The sequence below is a fragment of the Ranitomeya variabilis genome, chromosome 3 (genome assembly GCF_051348905.1).
Source record: "Ranitomeya variabilis isolate aRanVar5 chromosome 3, aRanVar5.hap1, whole genome shotgun sequence".
NCBI classification, from domain to species: domain Eukaryota; kingdom Metazoa; phylum Chordata; class Amphibia; order Anura; family Dendrobatidae; genus Ranitomeya; species Ranitomeya variabilis.
In genome coordinates, this window is record NC_135234.1 from 665,780,148 (window position 1) to 665,803,678 (window position 23,531).

At 39.3% G+C, this 23,531-nt stretch overlaps 1 protein-coding gene across 1 annotated transcript in view; it reads left to right on the forward strand.

The window, feature by feature from the left end:
- The first annotated feature begins 7,706 nt into the window (after positions 1–7,706).
- The window catches only part of LOC143816913 (twist-related protein 2-like), a 61,331-nt gene continuing 45,506 nt past the window's right edge, over positions 7,707–23,531 (forward strand). The window contains exon 1 of the mRNA XM_077297895.1: positions 7,707–8,556. Within this exon, the coding sequence (XP_077154010.1) occupies positions 8,029–8,517 (489 nt within the window). The 5' untranslated portion in view covers positions 7,707–8,028 and the 3' untranslated portion in view covers positions 8,518–8,556. The remainder of the gene's footprint in view (positions 8,557–23,531) is intronic.

Consider the following 23,531-nt stretch of genomic DNA (forward strand, 5'->3'; position numbering starts at 1 on the left):
AATTATAATGATGTCCAATGTATGGTCAACCAAGAAGTGTATAGATTAAATGGATGTATGCCTTATGGAGTGATGGGGTTAAAGCACATGGCAGACCACAGGACATCAAAGATAATGTGCTGGTCATGACACATCTGTATCTTATTTAGTAAGAATATGGTGCTAATTGTTCACATATGACAGTGCTGAACCCTGTTCAGAGCAGTTCCTTGGATTAACCCCTTCAAACATTGATGCTATAGGTATCTGCTTAACTCTTCCAGTCCCGAGCTAATAGATGGAATTGCGTTAGCAAGGCTCCGAGATGTGAATTGAATTTATGAGCTCGCGGCTTTAGATCTGTCAGCATTTACCATGTTGGTCCGTAATAAAAAAGTGTAGTTTCTAATTTCTAAAAGCAAATTTGCAAGACTCTGCTATGAAGAAAAGCCAATGAATCTTACAATGAATTGGTTAAACAGCCAAAGGCTGTTACTGGTAATCTGCACCGGTCAACAGGTCTGCAGTAAATGCAAATTAGACCTCTCATGTCTGTGAGCCCATGGACACGCTGACGTACAAGCGGATTTTCTGCGCTGACTGACTCCTATGGGGTATAAAATATGGAAACTTTTCAGTTTTCATAATACATATAATTTGAACTCTAATATAATATGTACCTGAGATGAATATATTTGTATATTTAGTACATCATAATATGCACATAAAATAGAGAAGAACTTCTGTGAGACATAGGCTGTATGCATCTTTAATTGGAGACATTGATTTATATTCACATTCTTATTTTTCTTTGCTATATCCTTTCAGGAGAATATGCGACATATGTCTAAATCATTTAATGAATGAAATAAGTAGCTTTGGTTCTAGGAGCAAACATTTTCATGAAACAGCGCTGTATGGAGGTGTCCTCTGATCATACTAGAAGTAACAGTTTGCAGTAAAGGTCTGTATATGCTGCGTTCTGCTTTTTTTGCAATTTGTAGGATTTTTGTAGCATTCTCTATATATGGTCTGTACAAAATGTAACTCAAAAGGCACCAACAAAAAAGGTTTTTACTATGAATTTTATAATACAGAAGTGTTTAAAGTAGATACAGTAATATCAAGGAGAAATGCTGAAAATAATAAGTGAGATTAAGTTTTGACCTGTGGGAGCCCCTGGGGATGCACGCTGAACATACTGGATGATAATTCAGATATAATGACGGAATATGAATTGTTTGATGGAAATAACTGAATCAATATCAGAGCTGAGATTGATGCAACTAACTATTTGCATTGTTCAGTTTCGGGTATGGGATCTGTTCCCACAACGTCCTTTTCAGGTGGAATCCACTTGGAGAACCGCCTGAAGAAGCGCTAACAAAAATGCCAAAAAGAATGCACATATGCACAACAATGTCAAAACGAATTTCTGTGCATATGGTCAGTCCTTTAATAATTTCTTTTAACCGTTTAAGGTTTCCACAGCCATGAATTGGTGAAAAGTAGTGACATGACAATTTTTCTGGCAGCTTCCGCTAACTATTAATACATAGAAGTTTTAAAAAAAATGCCGGTGGTGAATCTGCAAAAAGTGACGTCAGAAGATGTATAAAAAAGATAAACGGGGAAAAACATTGGTGACATTTTTGCAGGGAACACTAAGCGGGTACAGGTGTCAAAAAGATGCTATATGCACATACCCTTACTCATTAGTTTGTACATAGCCTGGGTGCATCAACTATGTCACTTACTACTGCATCATACAGTAATTCACAGCTTTTGTGAAGTGAGTGTTAGAAGTCATATTTTTTGGCTTGTTAAATATGAATATGCTTCATGTATACAAATCATTCCACAAGTGCAGAGCAAGTGTGAGCAGCACCCATCTACTTATCAGTGGACGTTATAATATTACAATCTTCATGGAAAGTTTACTAATAGTGATGAGTGAATATACTCGTTACTCGAGATTTCCCGAGCACGCTCGGGTGTCCTCCGAGTATTTTTTAGTTCTGGGAGATTTAGTTTTTCTTGCCGCAGCTGAATGATTTACATCTGTTAGCCAGAATAAGTACGTGTGGGGGTTGCCTGGTTGCTAGGGAATCCCCACATGTAATCAAGCTGGCTAAGAGATGTAAATCATTCACCTGAGGTGAGGAAAACGAAATCTCCGAGCACTAAAAAATACTCGGAGGACCCCCCGAGCGTGCTCGAGAAATCTCGAGTAACGAGTATATTCACTCATCACTAGGGTTGAGCGACCTTTACTTTTATAGGATCGGGTCGGGTTTCACGAAACCCGACTTTTTCAAAAGTTGGGTCGAGTGAAATCGGCCGATCCTATAAAAAAGTCGGGGTCGGGGTCGGCCGAAACTCGAAACCCAATGCAGTGCACTGGGTTTCCAATGGTTCCCAGGGTCTGAAGGAGCGGAAACTCTCCTTCAGGCCCTGGGATCCATATTTAAGTGTAAAATAAAGAATTAAAATAAAAAATATCGCTATACTTACCCTCTGACGGGCCCTGGTACTAATCGGGAACCTTCCTTCCTTAGAATCAGCCTTCCAGGACCTTGCGGTGACGTCGCGGCGACGTCGCGGCTTGTGATTGGTCGCGCGGCCGCCCATGTGACCGCTCGCGCGACCAAACACAAGCCGCGACGTCACCGTGACGTCACCGAAGGTCCTGGAAGGGCTGATTCTTAGGAAGGAAGGCTGCCGGAAAGAAGCAGGGCGTGTCCGAGGGTGAGTATATACCTAATAGGAATATACTCACCCTCAGCTTCGTTCCGGCAGCCTTCCTTCCTAAGAATCAGCCCTTCCAGGACCTTCGGTGATGTCACGGTGACGTCGCGGCTTGTGATTGGTCGCGCGAGCGGTCACATGGGCGGCCGCGCGACCAATCACAAGCCGCGACGTCGCCGCGACGTCACCGCAAGGTCCTGGAAGGCTGATTCTAAGGAAGGAAGGTTCCCGGTTAGTACCAGGGCCCGTCAGAGGGTAAGTATAGCGATATTTTTTATTTTAATTCTTTATTTTACACTTAAATCTGAATTCCGATACCAATTCCCGATATCTTAAACATATCGGGAATCGGTATCGGAATTCCGATTCCAGATTCAGAAGATCGCCGACTTCATGGCCGACCCCACACAGGGGTCGGGTCGGGTTTCATGAAACCCGACTTTGCCAAAAGTCGGCGACTTCTGAAAATTGCCGACCCGTTTCGCTCAACCCTACTCATCACTATTTACTAATATTACTCCTATTTTACTAATACCAAATTAAGAGATTACTGAAAGTAGATTTCTTACTAGATTTCTTAATTCCATTTAGATACATTAATAAAGATGACTTGGAACAGATGAGGCTGATGATCTTACCTTTAAAATTAAATTCAAAATGGCTGCATAATATTTTTAGTTTTTTTAAAGTTTTTCTGTCTAATACTAAAATCAGCATATCTCTAGCTCCAGATGGACTCATCTTAACACTGGGAATACACAGCCATTCTGACATGGATTTTCAAAGCAACTACATCAGTCTCATCAAGCCCATGGAGGTTTATATAATAATGTATAACATGGGTATTGTGGAACCTGATGAAATATCCACTTTTAGGTATGGATCACAAGGCACATTTATCTCCCAAAGAAAAGAAAAATAAATACTAACTAATGTATAGCCCAGAAACATCCCATTCTGCCAATTTATTTATTCTCAATCACTTGAAATAAATTGATTGGTGGGAATCAAGGGTGGACACAGACAGAGGGGGCCTCAATGTAAGGTCAATACAGTGGCATGTAAAAGTTTGGGCAACCCTGGTCAAAATTACTGTTATTGTGAACAGTTAAGCAAGTTGAAGATGAAATGATCTCTAAAAGGGCTAAAGTTAAAGATGACACATTTCCTTTGTATTTTAGGCAAAAAATATTGTCATTATATTTTAAAAATTGCAAAAAGGAAAATACGCCAATGCGAAATGGTGGGCACCCTGCATGGTTAGTACCTAGTACCATCCCCTTTTGCAAGCATCACAGCTTGTAAATGCTTTTTGTAGCCAGCCAAGAGTTTTCCAGTTCTTGTTTGAGGGATTTTCATCCATTCGTCCTTGAAAAATTCTTCCCGTTCTGTGACATTCCTGAGGCATCTTGCATGCACTGCTATTTTGAGGTCTAGCCACAGATTTTCAATGATGTTCAGATCAGGGGACTGTAAGGGTCATTGTAAGACCTTCAGCTTGTGCCTTTTGTTGTCATCTATTGTGGATTTTGACGAGTGTTAAGGATCATTATTCAATTGTAGAAGCCATCCTATTTTAAACTTCAGCCTTTTTACAGATGGGGTCATGTTTGCATCCAGAATTTGTGGAAATTTGATTGAATCCATTGTTTCCTCTACCTGTGAGATGTTCCCCATGCCATTGGATGCAACACAACACCAAAGCATGATTCACTCCCATGCTTAATGATTGACGACATGTTCTTTTCCTGAAATTATGTGCCTTTTTTTCTCCACACATACCTTTGATCATTGTGGCCTCATCGGTCCTCACAACTTGTCCTCACAACTTGTTTCAAAAATGCATCAGGCTTGTTTAAATGTTCTTTTGCTTATTTCTGATGCAGAATTTTATGGTGGAGGATGCAGGAGAGATTTTCTCCTAATGACTATGACTCTTCCATGAAGGCCATATTTGTGCTTGTGTCTCTGAACAGTAAAACAATGTACAACAACTCCAGTGTCTGCTAAATCTTTTAAAGGTCTTTTGCAGTCAAGTCATGGTTTTGATTTGCTAATCCTATGAGCAGCTTTCACTAAAATTTTCCTTGGTCTTCTGTAGTCCGCATTTGTACACACGCATGTCTCCCACCACCTTGAATATGCGCTATTGAATAAATGATTGCACTAGGAACGATGAGTGCTGCCTTTTCTGTTTGTGGCCATTACTGTTACCTTTTTTCACGTCAAGCACCTGAGTTTTCCTTTAATTAACGGATTTCCTTAACACTGCTGTATCAGGCAAAAACACCAGCAAGCTGGTTTTAGTGCCGAGACTCTCCTCTATTCGCTAGTTCATGTATATTTTTTGCCTAAAATACAAAGGAAACGTGCCATCTTTAAGGTTGGCCCTTTTGGAGATCATTTTGTCTTTCACTTGCTTAACTGTTCACAATAACAGTAATTTTGAACAGGGGTGTCCAAACTTTTACATGCCACTGTATTTGGGCTTTTTACAGTCCAATATTTCATCATAATGCACCCCTTTATGTGTCTGTGACAGAAGTTCATTGCTGCTTTGGAGTTGGAAATGGGCCCCCTTTCTTCCTGGGCCCCTGTTGAGCTGCACAGGTTGGACCAATGGCATGTCCACCCTTGATGGGAATGTTGGACAGCAACAACTCAGGCCATAAATACAACTCTCACACAACTTTCTTTTAGTGAATTCTAAATTGCTTTATAATCATAGGACATGTAACTACATAACTAGGAAGATTTGCCATTCAGGAATTTAGGGGACTTTAAATGGATGCCAATTTGTTGGCACGATTTGCTAAGTAAAATGCATTAAAGAGTTCTGGATAAATTGAGCATGTTAGGTACTTCTTGTGCCCAGTTCAAAATGTTTACAACTTTTCATGAAAAGTTCTTGGCTTAAAATGGCATAAACTCTAGTAACATTTTGGCACATAACTAGACTAAAGTAAGTCAATGAAATAATCAAAGTTAGGCAAAGGTGATTGAAGATGCTCAATACTTATCATACAACATAAGCCATAATGATAAATTTGTGATACATCTGCTCCACAGTGATCAGACATTTATTTCTTTTTTTTAGGGAGAGGTGAGAGGTTTGAACAGGGAACATATCACAAAGGCATCCCAGAGGATGGTATTGTGCGTATCTGTAGCATACCATATGTTCTGTGCAGGACAGCCAGGAATTAAAGAGCTTGTCCATTACTTTATCATTGATGACCTCTCCTTAAGATTGGTCATCAATGTCTGATCGGACACACTGCACCTCCACTGTTCTCAGTGGCCATGGCTGCCAGTCAGCAGTGCTCAATTGTGGAGCTCCTCTATCTTCTGATAGTGGCCGTGGAAGGATAATGCACATCCACCACCTATTGACTTGAATAGTAGGTGGTTGTGCAGTACCCTGCCGCGGCCACTATCAGAAGAACGAGCAACTCCACAATTGAGCACTTCCGTCTGGAAGCCGCCGCCCCAGAAAACAGCTGATTGGCGAGGGTGCTGAGTGTCAGACCCCGACCAATCAGATATTGATGACCTATCCTAAAGAGAGGTCATCAATCATAAAGTAGTGGACAATCTCTTTAAATTATGTATTTTATTTGTCAACTGAAAACATGAAAAATGCATGCACTCTTCGTAAGGAAGAAACTGTTACCACACATTAGTTCAAGAGACCTGACTCGTCTCAAAAATTAGAATCATGAATCTACTCAGTTAGCCAATAAAAAATATATCTTAAAGATATACACTGCAGTGGTCATTAACAACTTTTTATTGTTGCTCCAAAACATCTAAAATAAAAAAAGCATCTTTGGAAAAAGGCTTGATTAAATCCTATCTATTTCTGCATACAGCTCCCATGCAGACCTGGCAATGAAGAAAAAGAAAAATGTGTAAAAGTGCACATATCCCTTAAGTGTAGATAATTGTTCAAATTTTAGTATTTAACACACGATACACACAAATACACATGCACAGACACACATACAAATACACACAAACATACAAAAACACACATGCAAACATAGAAACAAAAAACACACACAAGCACATTCACACACACAAATACACAAACACATATATGTACACTGTACAAGTACAAACTGTTTCATTGTCCTTTTTTCCCACTGTCTGTTTTTCTTGGAATAATAACAATATTCCTTTTATCCTGTTTATATAAAAAGAAATTCATCTTGATCTTTCCTAGATGTCTCTGTAGCGTGTGTGTATGTGTATTTATCTGTGTATCTTACAATTGGCAGCTGCATCGGAGTGCGTCAATTTACCAAGACGCATCTGACTAGTCCAGTGCCATTTCCAAACATTACTGGCAGCTTGTCCTGATCAGGGAATTCAGGGACACAAACAGATTTTGTGTCTATGAATCTCTTCGGGAAGCAAAGAGTCATCTTTTCATCATCTGGTTAGGATTTGCGCTGGTGAGCTCTTTCATAACTACCAGGCATGTTTACCATGCTGCTCTCCTATAGAGCACACTGTCACCATGACACAATGTCATTCTATAGGGTCATCAAATTCTTGCAGTTACATTTTTCTAGAGAAATTATAAATTCTGCCTGCACAAACAGCATGGCATAACTTTTCTGACTAAATGAAGAGGTTTCCAAAAGATTTAAGGGGTAGCAATGATTCTTTGGTAAAGGCCCTTGTGCCCCCTCAGTGGCGCCTTAGGGGTCTGATGCCGCCTCTTTGTTACTTTTTTCTTGATGGGCAGTCTGCTTCAGCCTTCCGTTCACTGTGCATCTGTGCCTGCAGGGCTAAAATCTGGAACCCATAATGTCCAGCAACGTTTATACTACCTTTCCATGATGGATTGGTTTTGACTGAAGGAAAGGAGAGAGGGAGGGGGGTAAAGGAGCTATTTAAAATCAAGGAAGAAGTTAGAAGTCAAGGATCCCTCCTTCCAAGTTATTCAGTTAGGGCGATCCAATCAGAAGAAGCACCAGGCCAAATTCTTGTGAAATCCCTCCTTAGCGTCCAAAAATGAGGAGTGAAAGAAAAGAGGGAAGGATTGGAGAATTATTCAGGAAGCCTGCTAAGTTCAGGAGCACACACTCTGTGTGAGGCAGCTGGGAGGTACAACTGACTACCAATCTTGCTGGCACTGCCACCTACCCTTCCACATTTTTGTTCCATATTGAATACACACTGTTGCTTCTACCGCTTTAAAAGGTCCTGGCAACAATAAGACAGCATCCCCTTGTTGGCTCCTGGGGGAGGAACACAAATAGGGCTGAGGCAGCAGGGACCAGTGCATACAAGATGAAAGAAGAAGGAACATGCCCTGACTCCCCTGAAGGCAGCCTGGTAACCAGTGAAGAAGAGGCTGAGCGCCAACAGCAGAAGGCCATACGTAAGCGCACCGTTCTGGTAGGCAAAGGTGGTGAAGGGAGGGTACCCCTTTCACCTCCATGCAAGCGTAACAAAAGGAGCCCCCAATTAGATACGTTTGAGGATGTACACACACAGAGAATAATTGCCAACGTGAGAGAGCGGCAGCGTACACAATCCCTAAATGATGCTTTTGCAGAGCTCAGAAAAATCATTCCTACGTTGCCATCTGATAAGCTAAGCAAAATACAGACCCTGAAGCTGGCTTCACGCTATATTGATTTCCTGTACCAGGTGTTGCAGAGCGATGAGCTGGACCACAAGATTGCCAGTTGTAACTACCTTGCCCATGAAAGACTCAGCTACGCCTTCTCTGTGTGGAGAATGGAAGGCGCTTGGTCCATGTCTGCATCCCACTGAACCCACCAATGATGCCTCTCTTGTCTGCTGTGTAAGAAGGTACGTGGATACCAGAAAGCATGTCACATAATTATATGAAGTCATTGGCATTAGATATATATTACCAGGAAGAGGATTAATTCTGGTCATCTGGATGTTTAAGATGATTACTTTGGATCTTCTAGGAATTGTCTTAGCAGATAACATATCATGAATTGAAAGAACAGCAGACGTACATATGGCTTTCTCGTGACTCCAAATACTCCAGATTCCATACAATCTAAACTAATTCTTTAAATATTGCTGTTAAAAGGCATATATAATATCCCACTGTTAGTATCCGCACTCTCCAGCTGTGTCAAGCCCACCTAAGGTTAGTGATATACAACCTTCCTAGCAGCTCTCTCAGTCTTGCAGGAGCACATGTCACTATTACCTTTGCCATATGAACTTGCAGCTAAACAGAAGGGACGACATGCACTCCTGTTGCAAATTAGACAATATCACGGTCAGGCTGACCTAGGCCACATTATCACTTTTCATGGCTAATCATGTCTCCTGTGCGGAAAGTAGGAACACGCACTTCCTTCATTACATTATCCAGGCTGATTGAATTGTACAACCAGTAACGCTTTCACCACACTTAGCTCTAGGCAAGGTGCACAGCACATTGTCCACAGCCCACTAACCAGACGTGACTCGTTGGAATGGTTGACTAAGCAATATAGTAATGTTTATTATGTTATAGTTTACTAAACCTCTGTATTGTAACACATACATCCACTGCCTTCAGTCTCCTTATCTCCAAGGAGACTATTCCAACCATGTGAAATAATATATTATATGTTCCATGTGCAAGCCATTTCTCAAGTGTGAAGTCCACTGAGATGTAAAAATGACCTTTAGATACAACAAATTCTTACTACTCATCCTGCCTACATTAAAACCATACATTGCACAGTGATACATCCAAACCACATCTCTCAATAATCAACTTTCAATAAAATTTACTTCTTGACATCCATATAATCCACTTATCAGATATGTAAAAAATTATATCCAATCTGAAACGCCACATCTTAAATAAGGAGCCCCCTTTCGATATTTTGGACCAATGTACCATTTATTTTACTTATTATATAATGTTATTGTCTTAACTGTAAATGTTACAAAGTCCATCGAGAAGTGTGCATTTTGTGTTCAGACTCACCTCCCTATTCCAGAAGTCTTTACAGCAACTTAACGAAACCTCCAGAGATCTCAGAGCTCATGTCAACTGGAGCACCGATCTGTGCGGCTCACATCTGTAGAACATGGATTATTTATTTTGTGTTGACAAGACCGATATCAAAGCACAAAGTCTTCATCTGTAGAGAAAACTCTTCAGCTCGCATGTTTTGTAGGACAGAGCTTGTTTCCTTCTTTTCTGCATTTGGGATTATGTAAAATATACATGACTTTTTGTCGCTGAACACATGGGGGGCTGCACAGTACTACGATGTCGGATTTAGCTGTACTACATAATCTGACTGGGCTTACATCATGGCTTCATATGCTAAAGTCATCACTTCAGTATCCTATCATATGCACTCAGTAAGTAATAAAGCGTTTATATTCCCTGAAGTCGTATCATAAACCGTTAGGAATCGGAGGCGGTGGAATTCAAGTCAAAGTGTTCCAAGGCAAAATAGACATGGCTTGTCATTACCCACGACCCTGCCACATGCTGCAACCAGGGCAGGTGTCATACAGACCCTTCTGGAGAGATTTACCATATGCTATGTTAGCAGCTCAGTGTCCATGCAGCAGATCTACATACAATAACAAATCAACTGGCAATGAAATAGAAAAAAAGGGAAAGGGTCGATATAATATTTAGACATATTAGATATAGATGTAAAAATAGAAAATAAGCAAACACAATATAATTCTATCTTAATACACCCCCAACACTAAAACTAATTACTTAATGGAATACCGCTGCTACTAATGATGAGCATAATAATATATGCATCTTTAATATTGCTTCCCCACTATTCATTTTCTTAATGATTATAATAATAAAACTAAGTGATAACATACCGTACTTTCAATACTACTACAAAAACTACTGGTAACATACTAATACTATCACATCCACACCATTACTAACACGATGTTTACTAAGAAGAACCGTTAAATTATTATCATTATTAGTATTATTAGTATTATTAATAATTATTATTATTATTATTACTAGTTAATTAATATGGCAAAAAAATAATAATAATAATAATATCTTTCATAGTATCACTGACATGCAAAATTCTATTACTTTCACAAATGCTAAATGTATCATAAATTGTACTAAATGCTATCATAAATACTTGTAATACTACTTCTATTACATCAATTCTTTTCTAGAACTTTGACTATAATAATTAATATGTGTTATTTATACTTCCTGCCAAAGTATAGTTCTAATTTTGTAACCATTGACACTACTGTTAATAGTAGCTGGACCTTTCAATATTGCTACAAACCCAATTTTGCCATATCTACTAGTGTTACAATAAAAAACAACTAAAATAACAATAATAATAACAACTCCAGTTATATGTCTTCTGTTAATGCTACCATTGCCATCACTCCAGATGTTAATAATATCTGTACTATGCTAATACTATTATGACCATTACTGCTACTTATTCTCCCAAAAAGTATTATAAATTATGATTCTTAGGTATAATACATTTAATGCAACTATCACTGTGTTGCATAGAAAGTACTACTGTCATTACTTATAGTACAATATTATTACTATTATTATTATTATTATTATTAATAATAATAATAATAATAATAATACTATCACAATTATTTCTAGCACCATTACTAGCTATAAATGATACTAATATTGTTTCCTTTATGCTATTATTATAATGTTTTTATACCTATATTAGTAAAAGTGTTAATTAGCTTGAATTCGACATAAATATATGCATTCAATTATTTTTCCTATAAAAGTAAACCCAGCACCTCTTCTACGTTCACATGTACATTTCCACATTTGTCTAATCCTGTTTCCACTAGCATAGGTTGTGATGAAGGTGATCTATTATTCTGAGTTCACCATGGGGAAGGGGTTTTATTAGAGACATTCATCTACAGAGACAAATGTCAGAATCATGTTTGTTTCATTAACACTTGACCTGTCTGCTCCTGTTGGGACCTTTAGCAAATCACGGAGCAAATGAGCTACAGGCTGTTATTTATTTTTTTATTTTTTTTTTAGCCTCAGGAAGCGCAGGGAATAACGCTCTGTGTATAAAATGTCAGGGACTGTCAATCTTCTGCCGGATGGAAGAGTGAGAGGCTGTGAAGTGCAACTTTGAAGACTTTATGTTTTTAATTTTTTTTTTCATTTAATAAATATAGTAAAAAAATGAATAATGAAACTCAATATTGTCCCATTCGACAATGTTGCATAAGTGTCCATGTGGAACAAATATACTATGAGTCTAGTGCGAGGCTCACCATCACCTGGGGAAAAGTTACTTGTTAGCGCACTTCTTACCACCCGGCATCTGGCCACATGCCTTGCCAGCTATTGCCCCCCCCCCCCCAGGATAAAGCTAACACAATCATACATGGGTATAGTAAATGATATACAAAGGCTTTATCCTTATCTAAGACCCATAAATGTCTTTATTAAGAAATTTCACTCTACAGCGCCTATTAACAATAATCCTTTTAACCTATGTAATTTTCTTTACAGCAAATTCTTACTTAGTATCGGCAGCCATTTTTTAAAATGCAATGGGTTAAAAATCTGAATTTCAGCCGCAAAGTGATCAATTGTAGACATACAACTGCTAAACAGTGGCCGGTCATACTGCCTTATCAGCTGTCAAGGCAAGTCAGCCTTCAGATCTATAGGGATCCTGCCCAGTGCTCTGCTCAGGCGTCTGCACTTGTACTCACAAAATCTGGCAATAGACAGTGAAAACCTGGCCATGACATACGGCCTGTTATGAGGATTAGTGTTCCTCCTTTTCGCTGATTTACACAGAGGAGTTCACTCTATTTATGGGGCTTTTTTCTTTCCTGTATAGATCGGTTTTCATCTTCCTGCACTGATCATGTGAAATACTGGACGGGAACATTAGTAGATTTGTGGAGTTTTGCAATGGAAAACTTTAGGGTCACAGCCAATGTAAGAAGATATAACTGGAGACAAAGACTTTGATTTTTAGCTAAGGTTTCTTGATTGCAGTCTTATAAAAATCTTAAGGGATGTCTGCGTGTCTCAAGGATGACAATAATACATACACAGTCATCAGTCTTGCTCTTGACCTCACAATGTTGGGCTTTATATTCTTCTCATTGTCTCTCCTTCCTCTCTTCTATCCCCGTTATTGTTCTTTTGTTTAATTTTTCAACTTTTATTTTTATTTCTAATGCAAAGTTTTAGTAGCGTCCATTATTTCTGTCCTTTTTTCGATGGCGTCACTTGCTGTCTGCTTGGTACAGATAAAACAAAGGTGTCTCATGGAGGTAAAGGATCACACGGTGAATCCCAGTATAACATGCTTCACATCTGTCAATTAACCACGTATTCGCTGAACAGCTTCTTTATCAATACTGTGACTGAGGCAAACAACACATGCCATTGCCTTTTACCCACACCCATTACTAACTATTTTCTGGAAATGTTCTACAAAAAAATCACTTCTACTGGAAACGGGAACTAGCACCTGGCAGAGTTTATACACATGTATGGATGCAGCCAAGTATATTGTAGTCTGTCACATAAAATATGATTATTGCTATAGGTTGTCTAAGAAAAAAATGTCTTACTACTGTGTGACTATTTTCTGTCCAGATACTTCCTTCCGTATGCTCCTTCTATTATTATGCAGGTGCTTCGTCTTGCAATCCAAATATGAAATATAGCAATTCTAAAGAGTAGATCCCGTGTAAAAAATGTGAGTGTCGAGAAGAGCAGAGTGTAATGCCTATATCTAATTAGAGAGATATTATAAATAAATCACAGATAAACATAACATAGAAGACTGATAGATAGATAATAGATAGATAGATGATAGATATATAGATGATTGATGGATAGATAGATAATAGATCGATAGATATATCTATAGATAGATGATAGATAGATAATATATAGATAGATATAGATAGATGATAGATAGATAGACAGATAGATAGAAAGATAGATAATAGACAGATAATAAATAGATAGATCGATAGATAGGTCATAGACAGATAGATAATAGATAGATAGATATATGAGATAGATAGATAATAGATAGATAGATATATTAGATAGCTAGATAGATCGATACATAGGTCATAGACAGATAGATAGATATATGAGATAGATAGATGATAGATAGATAGATAGATAGATAGATAGATAGATAGATAGATAGACAGATATCCCCAAAAACCTGATGCAGCACTCTAATGTTGAAAATATTTAACAGCCCATAATGGCAATGTTTTAGTCCAACTGAGGACCTTTCACAAGCCTTAAGAAAGGTCCTCAGTTGGACTGAAGTGTAGCCATTGCCATTATGGGCCATTAAATATTTTTCTACCTTTCCACATTGGAGTGCTGCCTGTTTTTTTTGGGACATATTGGAGGACTGGTTGCTAGTGATGACCGAGTGTGCTCGCTATGCAAGATTTCTGAGCATGCTCTGGTGTCCTCCGAGTATTTGGGGCGTGCACGTAGATTATGTTTGAGTCGCCGCAGCTGCATTATTTGCTGCTGCTAGACAACCTGAACACATGGGGGATTCCCTAACAAACAGGCAATCCCTGCAAGTGCTCTGGTTGTCTAACAGCTGCAAATCATGCAGCTGCGGTGACTCAAACATAATCTACGAGCACGCCCCAAATACTCGGAGGACACCAGAGCATGCTCAGAAATCTCGCGTAACGAGCACACTCGCTCATCACTACTGGTTGTGCCTCTGAGGACTTGCACCCTATTTTTTCTACTGCTTTCTAGAAAGATAGATAGATAATAGATAACTAGTAGATAGACATAGACATAGATAGATAGATAGATAGATAGATAGATAGATAGATAATCAGTTCTTTATGACTAGTTCAGGCTTTTCATGAATATTGCATTTAGGAATCCCTCCTGTTTTACATCAGCGACTACACACTGCACGCACCGGGATCAGATGACTCTGGCAGTGTCTTGTGTAAATTCACAATATGACGCTAGGCCAGATATAGTAACCTTTACCCCTGTCAGTGTCAACAATCTCCTGGGAAGCTCTGAAATGCGTCGTGTTGTGAGGACACATCCTGATCTCTATGTTGAGTAAATGCAAAATTCTTTGCTAAATATAAAACAGAGAAAAAAAAGAGTATAAAGGATCCACAACACATGATGGTTTTTATGTTTGCCTTTGAGCAGACAGCAGCAGGCAGGTCTGTACATATGTATAGACAGCAGGCAGGTCTGTAGATATGTATAGACAGCAGGCAGGTCTGTAGATGTGTATAGACAGCAGGCAGGTCTGTAGATGTGTATAGACAGCAGGCAGGTCTGTAGATGTGTATAGACAGCAGGCAGGTCTGTAGATGTGTATAGACAGCAGGCAGGTCTGTAGATATGTATAGACAGCAGGCAGGTCTGTAGATGTGTATAGACAGCAGGCAGGTCTGTAGATGTGTATAGACAGCAGGCAGGTCTGTAGATATGTATAGACAGCAGGCAGGTCTGTAGATGTGTATAGACAGCAGGCAGGTCTGTAGATGTGTATAGACAGCAGGCAGGTCTGTAGATATGTATAGACAGCAGGCAGGTCTGTAGATGTGTATAGACAGCAGGCAGGTCTGTAGATGTGTATAGACAGCAGGCAGGTCTGTAGATATGTATAGACAGCAGGCAGGTCTGTAGATGTGTATAGACAGCAGGCAGGTCTGTAGATGTGTATAGACAGCAGGCAGGTCTGTAGATATGTATAGACAGCAGGCAGGTCTGTAGATGTGTATAGACAGCAGGCAGGTCTGTAGATGTGTATAGACAGCAGGCAGGTCTGTAGATGTGTATAGACAGCAGGCAGGTCTGTAGATGTGTATAGACAGCAGGCAGGTCTGTAGATGTGTATAGACAGCAGGCAGGTCTGTAGATGTGTATAGACAGCAGGCAGGTCTGTAGATGTGTATAGACAGCAGGCAGGTCTGTAGATGTGTATAGACAGCAGGCAGGTCTGTAGATATGTATAGACAGCAGGCAGGTCTGTAGATGTGTATAGACAGCAGGCAGGTCTGTAGATGTGTATAGACAGCAGGCAGGTCTGTAGATGTGTATAGACAGCAGGCAGGTCTGTAGATGTGTATAGACAGCAGGCAGGTCTGTAGATGTGTATAGACAGCAGGCAGGTCTGTAGATGTGTATAGACAGCAGGCAGGTCTGTAGATGTGTATAGACAGCAGGCAGGTCTGTAGATGTGTATAGACAGCAGGCAGGTCTGTAGATGTGTATAGACAGCAGGCAGGTCTGTAGATGTGTATAGACAGCAGGCAGGTCTGTAGATGTGTATAGACAGCAGGCAGGTCTGTAGATGTGTATAGACAGCAGGCAGGTCTGTAGATGTGTATAGACAGCAGGCAGGTCTGTAGATGTGTATAGACAGCAGGCAGGTCTGTAGATGTGTATAGACAGCAGGCAGGTCTGTAGATGTGTATAGACAGCAGGCAGGTCTGTAGATATGTATAGACAGCAGGCAGGTCTGTAGATGTGTATAGACAGCAGGCAGGTCTGTAGATGTGTATAGACAGCAGGCAGGTCTGTAGATGTGTATAGACAGCAGGCAGGTCTGTAGATGTGTATAGACAGCAGGCAGGTCTGTAGATATGTATAGACAGCAGGCAGGTCTGTAGATGTGTATAGACAGCAGGCAGGTCTGTAGATGTGTATAGACAGCAGGCAGGTCTGTAGATGTGTATAGACAGCAGGCAGGTCTGTAGATATGTATAGACAGTAGGCAGGTCTGTAGATGTGTATAGACAGCAGGCAGGTCTGTAGATATGTATAGACAGCAGGCAGGTCTGTAGATGTGTATAGACAGCAGACAGGTCTATAGATGTGTATAGACAGCAGGCAGGTCTGTAGATGTGTATAGACAGCAGGCAGGTCTGTAGATATGTATAGACAGCAGGCAGGTCTGTAGATGTGTATAGACAGCAGGCAGGTCTGTAGATATGTATAGACAGCAGGCAGGTCTGTAGATGTGTATAGACAGCAGGCAGGTCTGTAGATATGTATAGACAGCAGGCAGGTCTGTAGATGTGTATAGACAGCAGACAGGTCTGTAGATGTGTATAGACAGCAGGCAGGTCTGTAGATATGTATAGACAGCAGGCAGGTCTGTAGATATGTATAGACAGCGGGCAGGTCTGTAGATATGTATAGACAGCAGGCAGGTCTGTAGATGTGTATAGACAGCAGGCAGGTCTGTAGATATGTATAGACAGCAGGCAGGTCTGTAGATGTGTATAGACAGCAGGCAGGTCTGTAGATATGTATAGACAGCAGGCAGGTCTGTAGATGTGTATAGACAGTAGGCAGGTCTGTGACATCTCTACTGAATTGAGCAATCTGGAAACATGGACTGATTAGTCGGTAACTTTGCAGTTTGCTGTTCTCAGATTCACTTTTGCTGGTGTCACTTTCACAAAAGCAAACATCTTAAGTAGATTATGTAAATTCAATTATATTTCATACATTGTGACCTGCTCTACAGTGCCCAAAGGATAAAAGTGAAATGTATAGCAGCAATCAGAATATATGGAAGGCATTGTTTATTTCGATAGTTAAATAATTATACTATTAATTTAGTAGTCCAATGAGGGAGAGAAACCCTCCGGGCACTCATTATAAGTTCAGTAGCAGGTTACTATGGTGCAAGTAATGGATAATACTTGTAAATAATGTCATAGTCACAAAACATAATTTATGTAAAGGTTTTAGAATTAAGGAAATTGTCAATATTAACTTTATAATCAATAGACTTCTAAAAAAAAATGTACCAAAAGCATAAAGAATAATCTGTGGTCAAGCATGTGGTCAACACTGTAGAGACTGCAAGAAACACAAGACTTGTGTTAGTTAAGAAATCAGAGTTGATAGAAAAAGTAGGGTAGTGTTCAAATTACATATAATAAAAAAAAAAACTAAGAAATGAACAGTTGATCCAAATACAAAGGAAAATGAATTCAGAATTGTATGCTTAAGTTCAAGTCATAATTGTCTAAAATGAATATTAATACAACTGGGGCTAAAATGATTATTTTAAATTAATTATTTTAAATAATTTCATTTAATTCCCATTTAATACATTTGAGATTGATAGAAAATTGTAAAGAGGATGGTAAAATGTCTAATAAATGAATTAAATGATCGCTGTGCCATATACCTGAATGTGGGTAAAGAGGGATAAAAGAAGAACAAGCTGCTGTGGCCGGAAATGCTAAGATTCTGTTGTGTTTGTAAATATTCTTACTAAAAAATCAGTATAGAAAAAGAAAAACAAAAAAAATGTATTAATTTTTCATCTTGAATTTGAACACTACAAATTTAAATAATGTCATATGATGACCCATACATCATAAATGAGCATTTATTTTCCTCCCAGGCTCATCTTCAGGATCCCCAAATGATCTATTGCCAGTCATAAGCAAAAAATAAAGGGAAAAGCAGATCACATGCCACAGATTGGTTCAGCAACTTAAAATCCATTCATAATTTACATGGGAATGGAGTTGTTTCTGCAGCATGTACATGGCTATCTGCAAATACGACTCAGACAAATGCGCCCCATAATTTCTGCTATAAATCAGCCAGGTGTAAATATGTCCCAAATGAGCCGACAAAAGAAAATATGCACGGACAGCACGAGTTACCTTCTATGTAGCCTGGTATTAAGTATGTTTACCTGAATAGATAGATAGATAGATAGATAGATAGATAGATAGATAGATAGATAGATAGATAGATAGATAGATAGATAGATAGATAGAATAGAATAGAATTAGTACTTTTTCATGGGTGCAAAGCCTCTAGGGTTGTCACCAAAACCTCTTTCATATAAAACCTCCAAAAAAATTAGGACAGCACTCCAAAGTTAGATGTTGGAGCAATAAATTGTAATCAGCCCATGCAACATTTTGGTTCAAAATGGCAGAATCTTCATTGAGGCTTGAGAAAGGCTCTGCCATTTTCAGCAGAAATATCACATGCGCTGATTAAAATCTGTATTTTATGTTATGTAACTTTGGAGTGCTGCCTCATTTTTGCGTTTTTTAAATATATAGATTAGATAGATAGATAGATATGAGATAGATAGATAATAGATAGATAGATATGGGATAGAAAGATAGATAGATAGATAGATAGATAGATAGATAGATAGATAGATAGATATGAGATAGATAGATAGATATGGAATAGATAGATAGATAGATAGATAGATAGATAGATAGATAGATAGATATGGGATAGATGATAGAATTGATTTTCTTTGTAAAAATAATTTGTTCTAATTTGTTAGGGAGAGCTGTGAATTAACGCACTGTGGTTATCACCAATCAGATGGAAGAACCGTGACGGTACTATTAGGTATGCAGCTATTAGGAGCCGTAGAGCCCATGTGGGTGCGGGAAGGATAGAATAACAAAGATCAGAGGATAAGACAATGAAGTATTAGGGGATTTTTCTGCTAGGTGGAGTAATACTTTACAATGGCTCTTTCTTATTATTTTAAATATTGTTTATATACCAACATTTTATTTTTAACATTATGTAGTCATTTTGTATTACGCTTATGAAAATGCTTAGTGTCCGCTACGAAGCACTCTACAGAGATCTCAGATAATAATGTGTAAGGCATCTGTTGCATATGCTGCAGATCCCTCTCTAACTTGACGTGGACTATGAAATGTCTTGAGGAGGACCCAGCTTCCCCCCCACAGCAGATGTTTACAGTTTCGGCTCTTTTATGTGATATCCCCAGCTTTTTTTACTTACTCTCTGTGGTTAATAGCCTCCTGAAAGTTTAAGTCACACATGCCTTCCAATGCCTTTGAAGCAGTTTGATGTAGACGTATAAGGGGAGGTTGAGGCTACCCTCAGGTGGAGGAGATGTGGCCTCCCAATCCTAAAGTGCTAACTTGGAGAATGGCTTGTGCTAGTACTAGGAATGTTATAGTAAATGTCACTTTTACAGAAGTCAAACTCCGGGAACAAATGTATTTCCCAGAATGATCAGTTTATTTTTATGTCAGTCATGGTAGAAGCTGGCACTAAATGTGATTTATCCATAATATATATATATATATATATATATATATATATATATATATAATAATAATAATAATAATAATAATTTTATTTATATAGCGCCAACATATTCCGCAGCGCTTTACAACTTATAGAGGGGACTTATACAGACAACAGACATTACAGCATAACAGAAATCACAGTTCAAAACAGATACCAGGAGGAATGAGGGCCCTGCTGCTCGCAAGCTTACAATCTATGAGGAAAAGGGGAGACACAAGAGGTGGATGGTAACAATTGCTTTAGTTATATGGACCAGCCATAGTGTAAGGCTCGGGTGTTCATGTAAAGCTGCATGAACCAGTTAACTGCCTAAGTATGTAACAGTACAGACACAGAGGCTATTAACTGCATAAAGTGTATGAGAACATGATGGAGGAACGTGATTATGTTGTTGTTTTTTATTAATAGGCCACACAGGGATAATTAGGTTAATGCGTTGAGGCGGTAGGCCAATCTGAACAAATGAGTTTTTAGTGCACGCTTAAAACTGTGGGGATTGGGGATTAATTGTATTAACCTAGGTAGTGCATTCCAAAGAATCGGCGCCGCACGTGTAAAGTCTTGGAGACGGGAGTGGGAGGTTCTGATTATTGAGGATGCTAACCTGAGGTCATTAGCAGAGCGGAGGGCACGGGTAGGTTGGTAGACTGAGACCAGAGAGGAGATGTAGGGTGGTGCTGAGCCATGGAGTGCTTTGTGGATGAGGGTAGTAGTTTTGTACTGGATTCTGGATTGGATGGGTAGCTATCTGCCACTCCAGAGAATCCAACAAGACTGAGAAAATACTGACACAATCTAAGCTGGACAAGAAAACACAAAGAATAGCACTGAATTGTGAAGCACACAGCATGTGTGCCACAGGAAAAAAAACCCAGACACTTATCTTTGCTGATTTGGCAGAATAACAGGAGGAACCAGGCAGAGGTCCAACACCTCCCAACAACAATTGACAACTGGCAAGGACTAATGAATCCTGCAGACCTAAATACCCCAGTCAGAACTGCAATCAGCAGACACACCTGACCTATATATATATATATTGTCCTCTGGTGGCTATTTGGTCTTCTGCTTATAGGGTTTGTCAGGAGATGATATCAGCGAGGACTAAGACTTCCTCGCGGTACTGGAGTTGCCTTTATTTGGATATCTTTTCCAATGATACTCAGAAGCCTTCCTTCTCTTGAAGCTCGCTCCCGCTAGGCCTCTTTATTCTAGAAGTCATTGGAGATCTTGGTTCATGTACCCCCTACCTAGAAGCTTTTCTCCTGTGCCTCAATGATACGATAAAAGACAGTGTGCATACATACTGTCTGCAACAAGATTATATACTAACCAGAGAATATGGAAGTAATGGAGCTTGGCTAAGCCAAAGACTTGTCACTGCATACACCAAATAATGTTCTGCTCTAAGGAGGTCACTGAAGGTGAAGTGGTGGACACACCATACTATGGCATTAGATCCAAGCTCAGACTGGCCCACAGGAGAGTATGTGAACCCCTGGTGGGCCTCTGTGCAGTAATGGGCCCCCCACTCTTCTACATGAGCAGTTTTTCAAAGACTTAATCCAACATGTACAGACAAAAGCAGCATCTCTTTATCTATTTAAAGGGAAGCTATGACCAGAAATAACCTGTCATTTAAACCAGATTTTTGTGTTACATGGATTTCTTTTCTTTTAAAGTTAGCAACGTTTTTTTCATAACATGATTTTTATAAAAATAAAAATAAATTAATAATCTTGCAAGTTTCACATTGATGATACATTGCTTTTATCAAGCTAGACAGTTTATTATTTGTGCAAAATTTATGAGCACACGTAAGATAATATTACATGTAGCTGACGAGTGGGACCCCAAGAATTAATGTCACACACTGTCTGGGTCGTCCAAACATTCATGCCTCCTCCCACAATTATATAAGGGTGCCAACAGTGTCGGTCTGGGGTGCCAGGGGCCCACCAGTAATATTGATTTTGGGGGGCCCACTTTTCACCTGCATACAAATATTATACTACACTTGTTCACAAATTCCCCTATATCTCTATATAATAATAAGCTGGGTAGTTTGGTTAATGAATGATGAGAAACTGCCTTTTTGTGTACAGAGTGAATCAGGTGAATTATGCCAAGTACTGCCCATACAGTGGGGTTGGGGGCCCAGATCTACAGAGGGGTCCACCGGGGATTCCCCTGTTACCCAATGGGCCAGTCAGAGCCTGGGTGTTAACATGTATGCTGGTCACCTATTACTTTACAGTGGTTTTCACGACCATTTGAAAAAGTCATACACTACATATGGGTTAAAATAGGAAATAATTATTTTCTCACCTTTTTATTTCCCTCACTGATACACAAATATTCCCAGAAACAAAATGTATCATCTGTCCGCAGAATAAATGATAAATTTAAGTATGATTGCCGTTATTGCCATAATTTGTTGGGGCTGTCATGATTTTTCAGATACATTCATCACAAATTCAGGCTTCTTCCCTAGGTCAGAAAGGAAGCCGAATTTATTTAAATCCCTTCCAAAATGGGTGATCTTAGGTGGCTCTTATGTACTTCAAAGCTGATTGGTTCCAGATTGTCGTGATTTTTTCGTCCCTATATTACCATTTATAGCCTTGCTCTGATATATGATCACTAGGGGTCCGGTTGCTGAGACCCCTACTGATCCAGAGAAAGGGGGCCCTGTGTGACTGGAGTGCTATTAATCATGAGCCACTCCAAAAAGAAGGCAACGACTTGAGCCATGACTGCAGTTGGTCACTATCACTGTAGAAGGACACAAGGGTGAGCCGCACTTAGTGGCCATGGTGGCTGATATGCGGAGTAAAACTGTCACATAATCTAGATTTAGCAGCACTTTTATCTGCTACAATTAATGTGGATAAACATGTATTTATCTTTGATTTAGTTTCATAGGGTCCTGAGGAGGGGATAAGGGCCATGTTGCTTAGGTATTGGTCCACCTTAAAGATTATAATAATTATGGCTACAGCTATAATGGATGCAAAAGGTGGTCAAATGTGTTTTCTATCCTTAATGACATTTTCAAAAACTTAGGGTCATTTCTGTATTTCTATATGCATTTATTCTAGGCTTATCAACCCAGCAGAGATGATTCACGGCCAATAAGGGAAAGGTTAATCCAGCTTACCAACCCTGTCATCTTCTTAGGCAGAACCAGACAGTAGAATCAGTTCTGGAAGGACACAGAAAGAAAAAGAAAAGCATTTAAATATAAACAAAACATCTTGAATATGCAAAATAGTTGGTGGGTTATTGGGGGTTTACAGGCCTGTATGTACTCCTCTCTTTGCAGACAGAACTCGTACATCATTCACAAAGAAGCTGGACTGTTGTGTAATGTCCTCCATGCTGTTTTTAATAATAATAATAATAATAATAATAATAATAATAATCTTTATTTTTATATAGTGCTAACATATTCTGCAGTGCTTTACAGTTTGTACACATTATCATCACTGTCCCCAATGTGGCTCACAATCTAGAATCCCTATCAGTATGTTTTTGGAATGTGGGAGGAAACTGAAGTACCCGGAGGAAACCCATGCAAATACGGGGAAAGCATACAAACTCCTTGCAGATGTTGTCCTTGGTGGGATTTGAACCCAGGACCCGAGTGCTGCAATGCTATCCACTG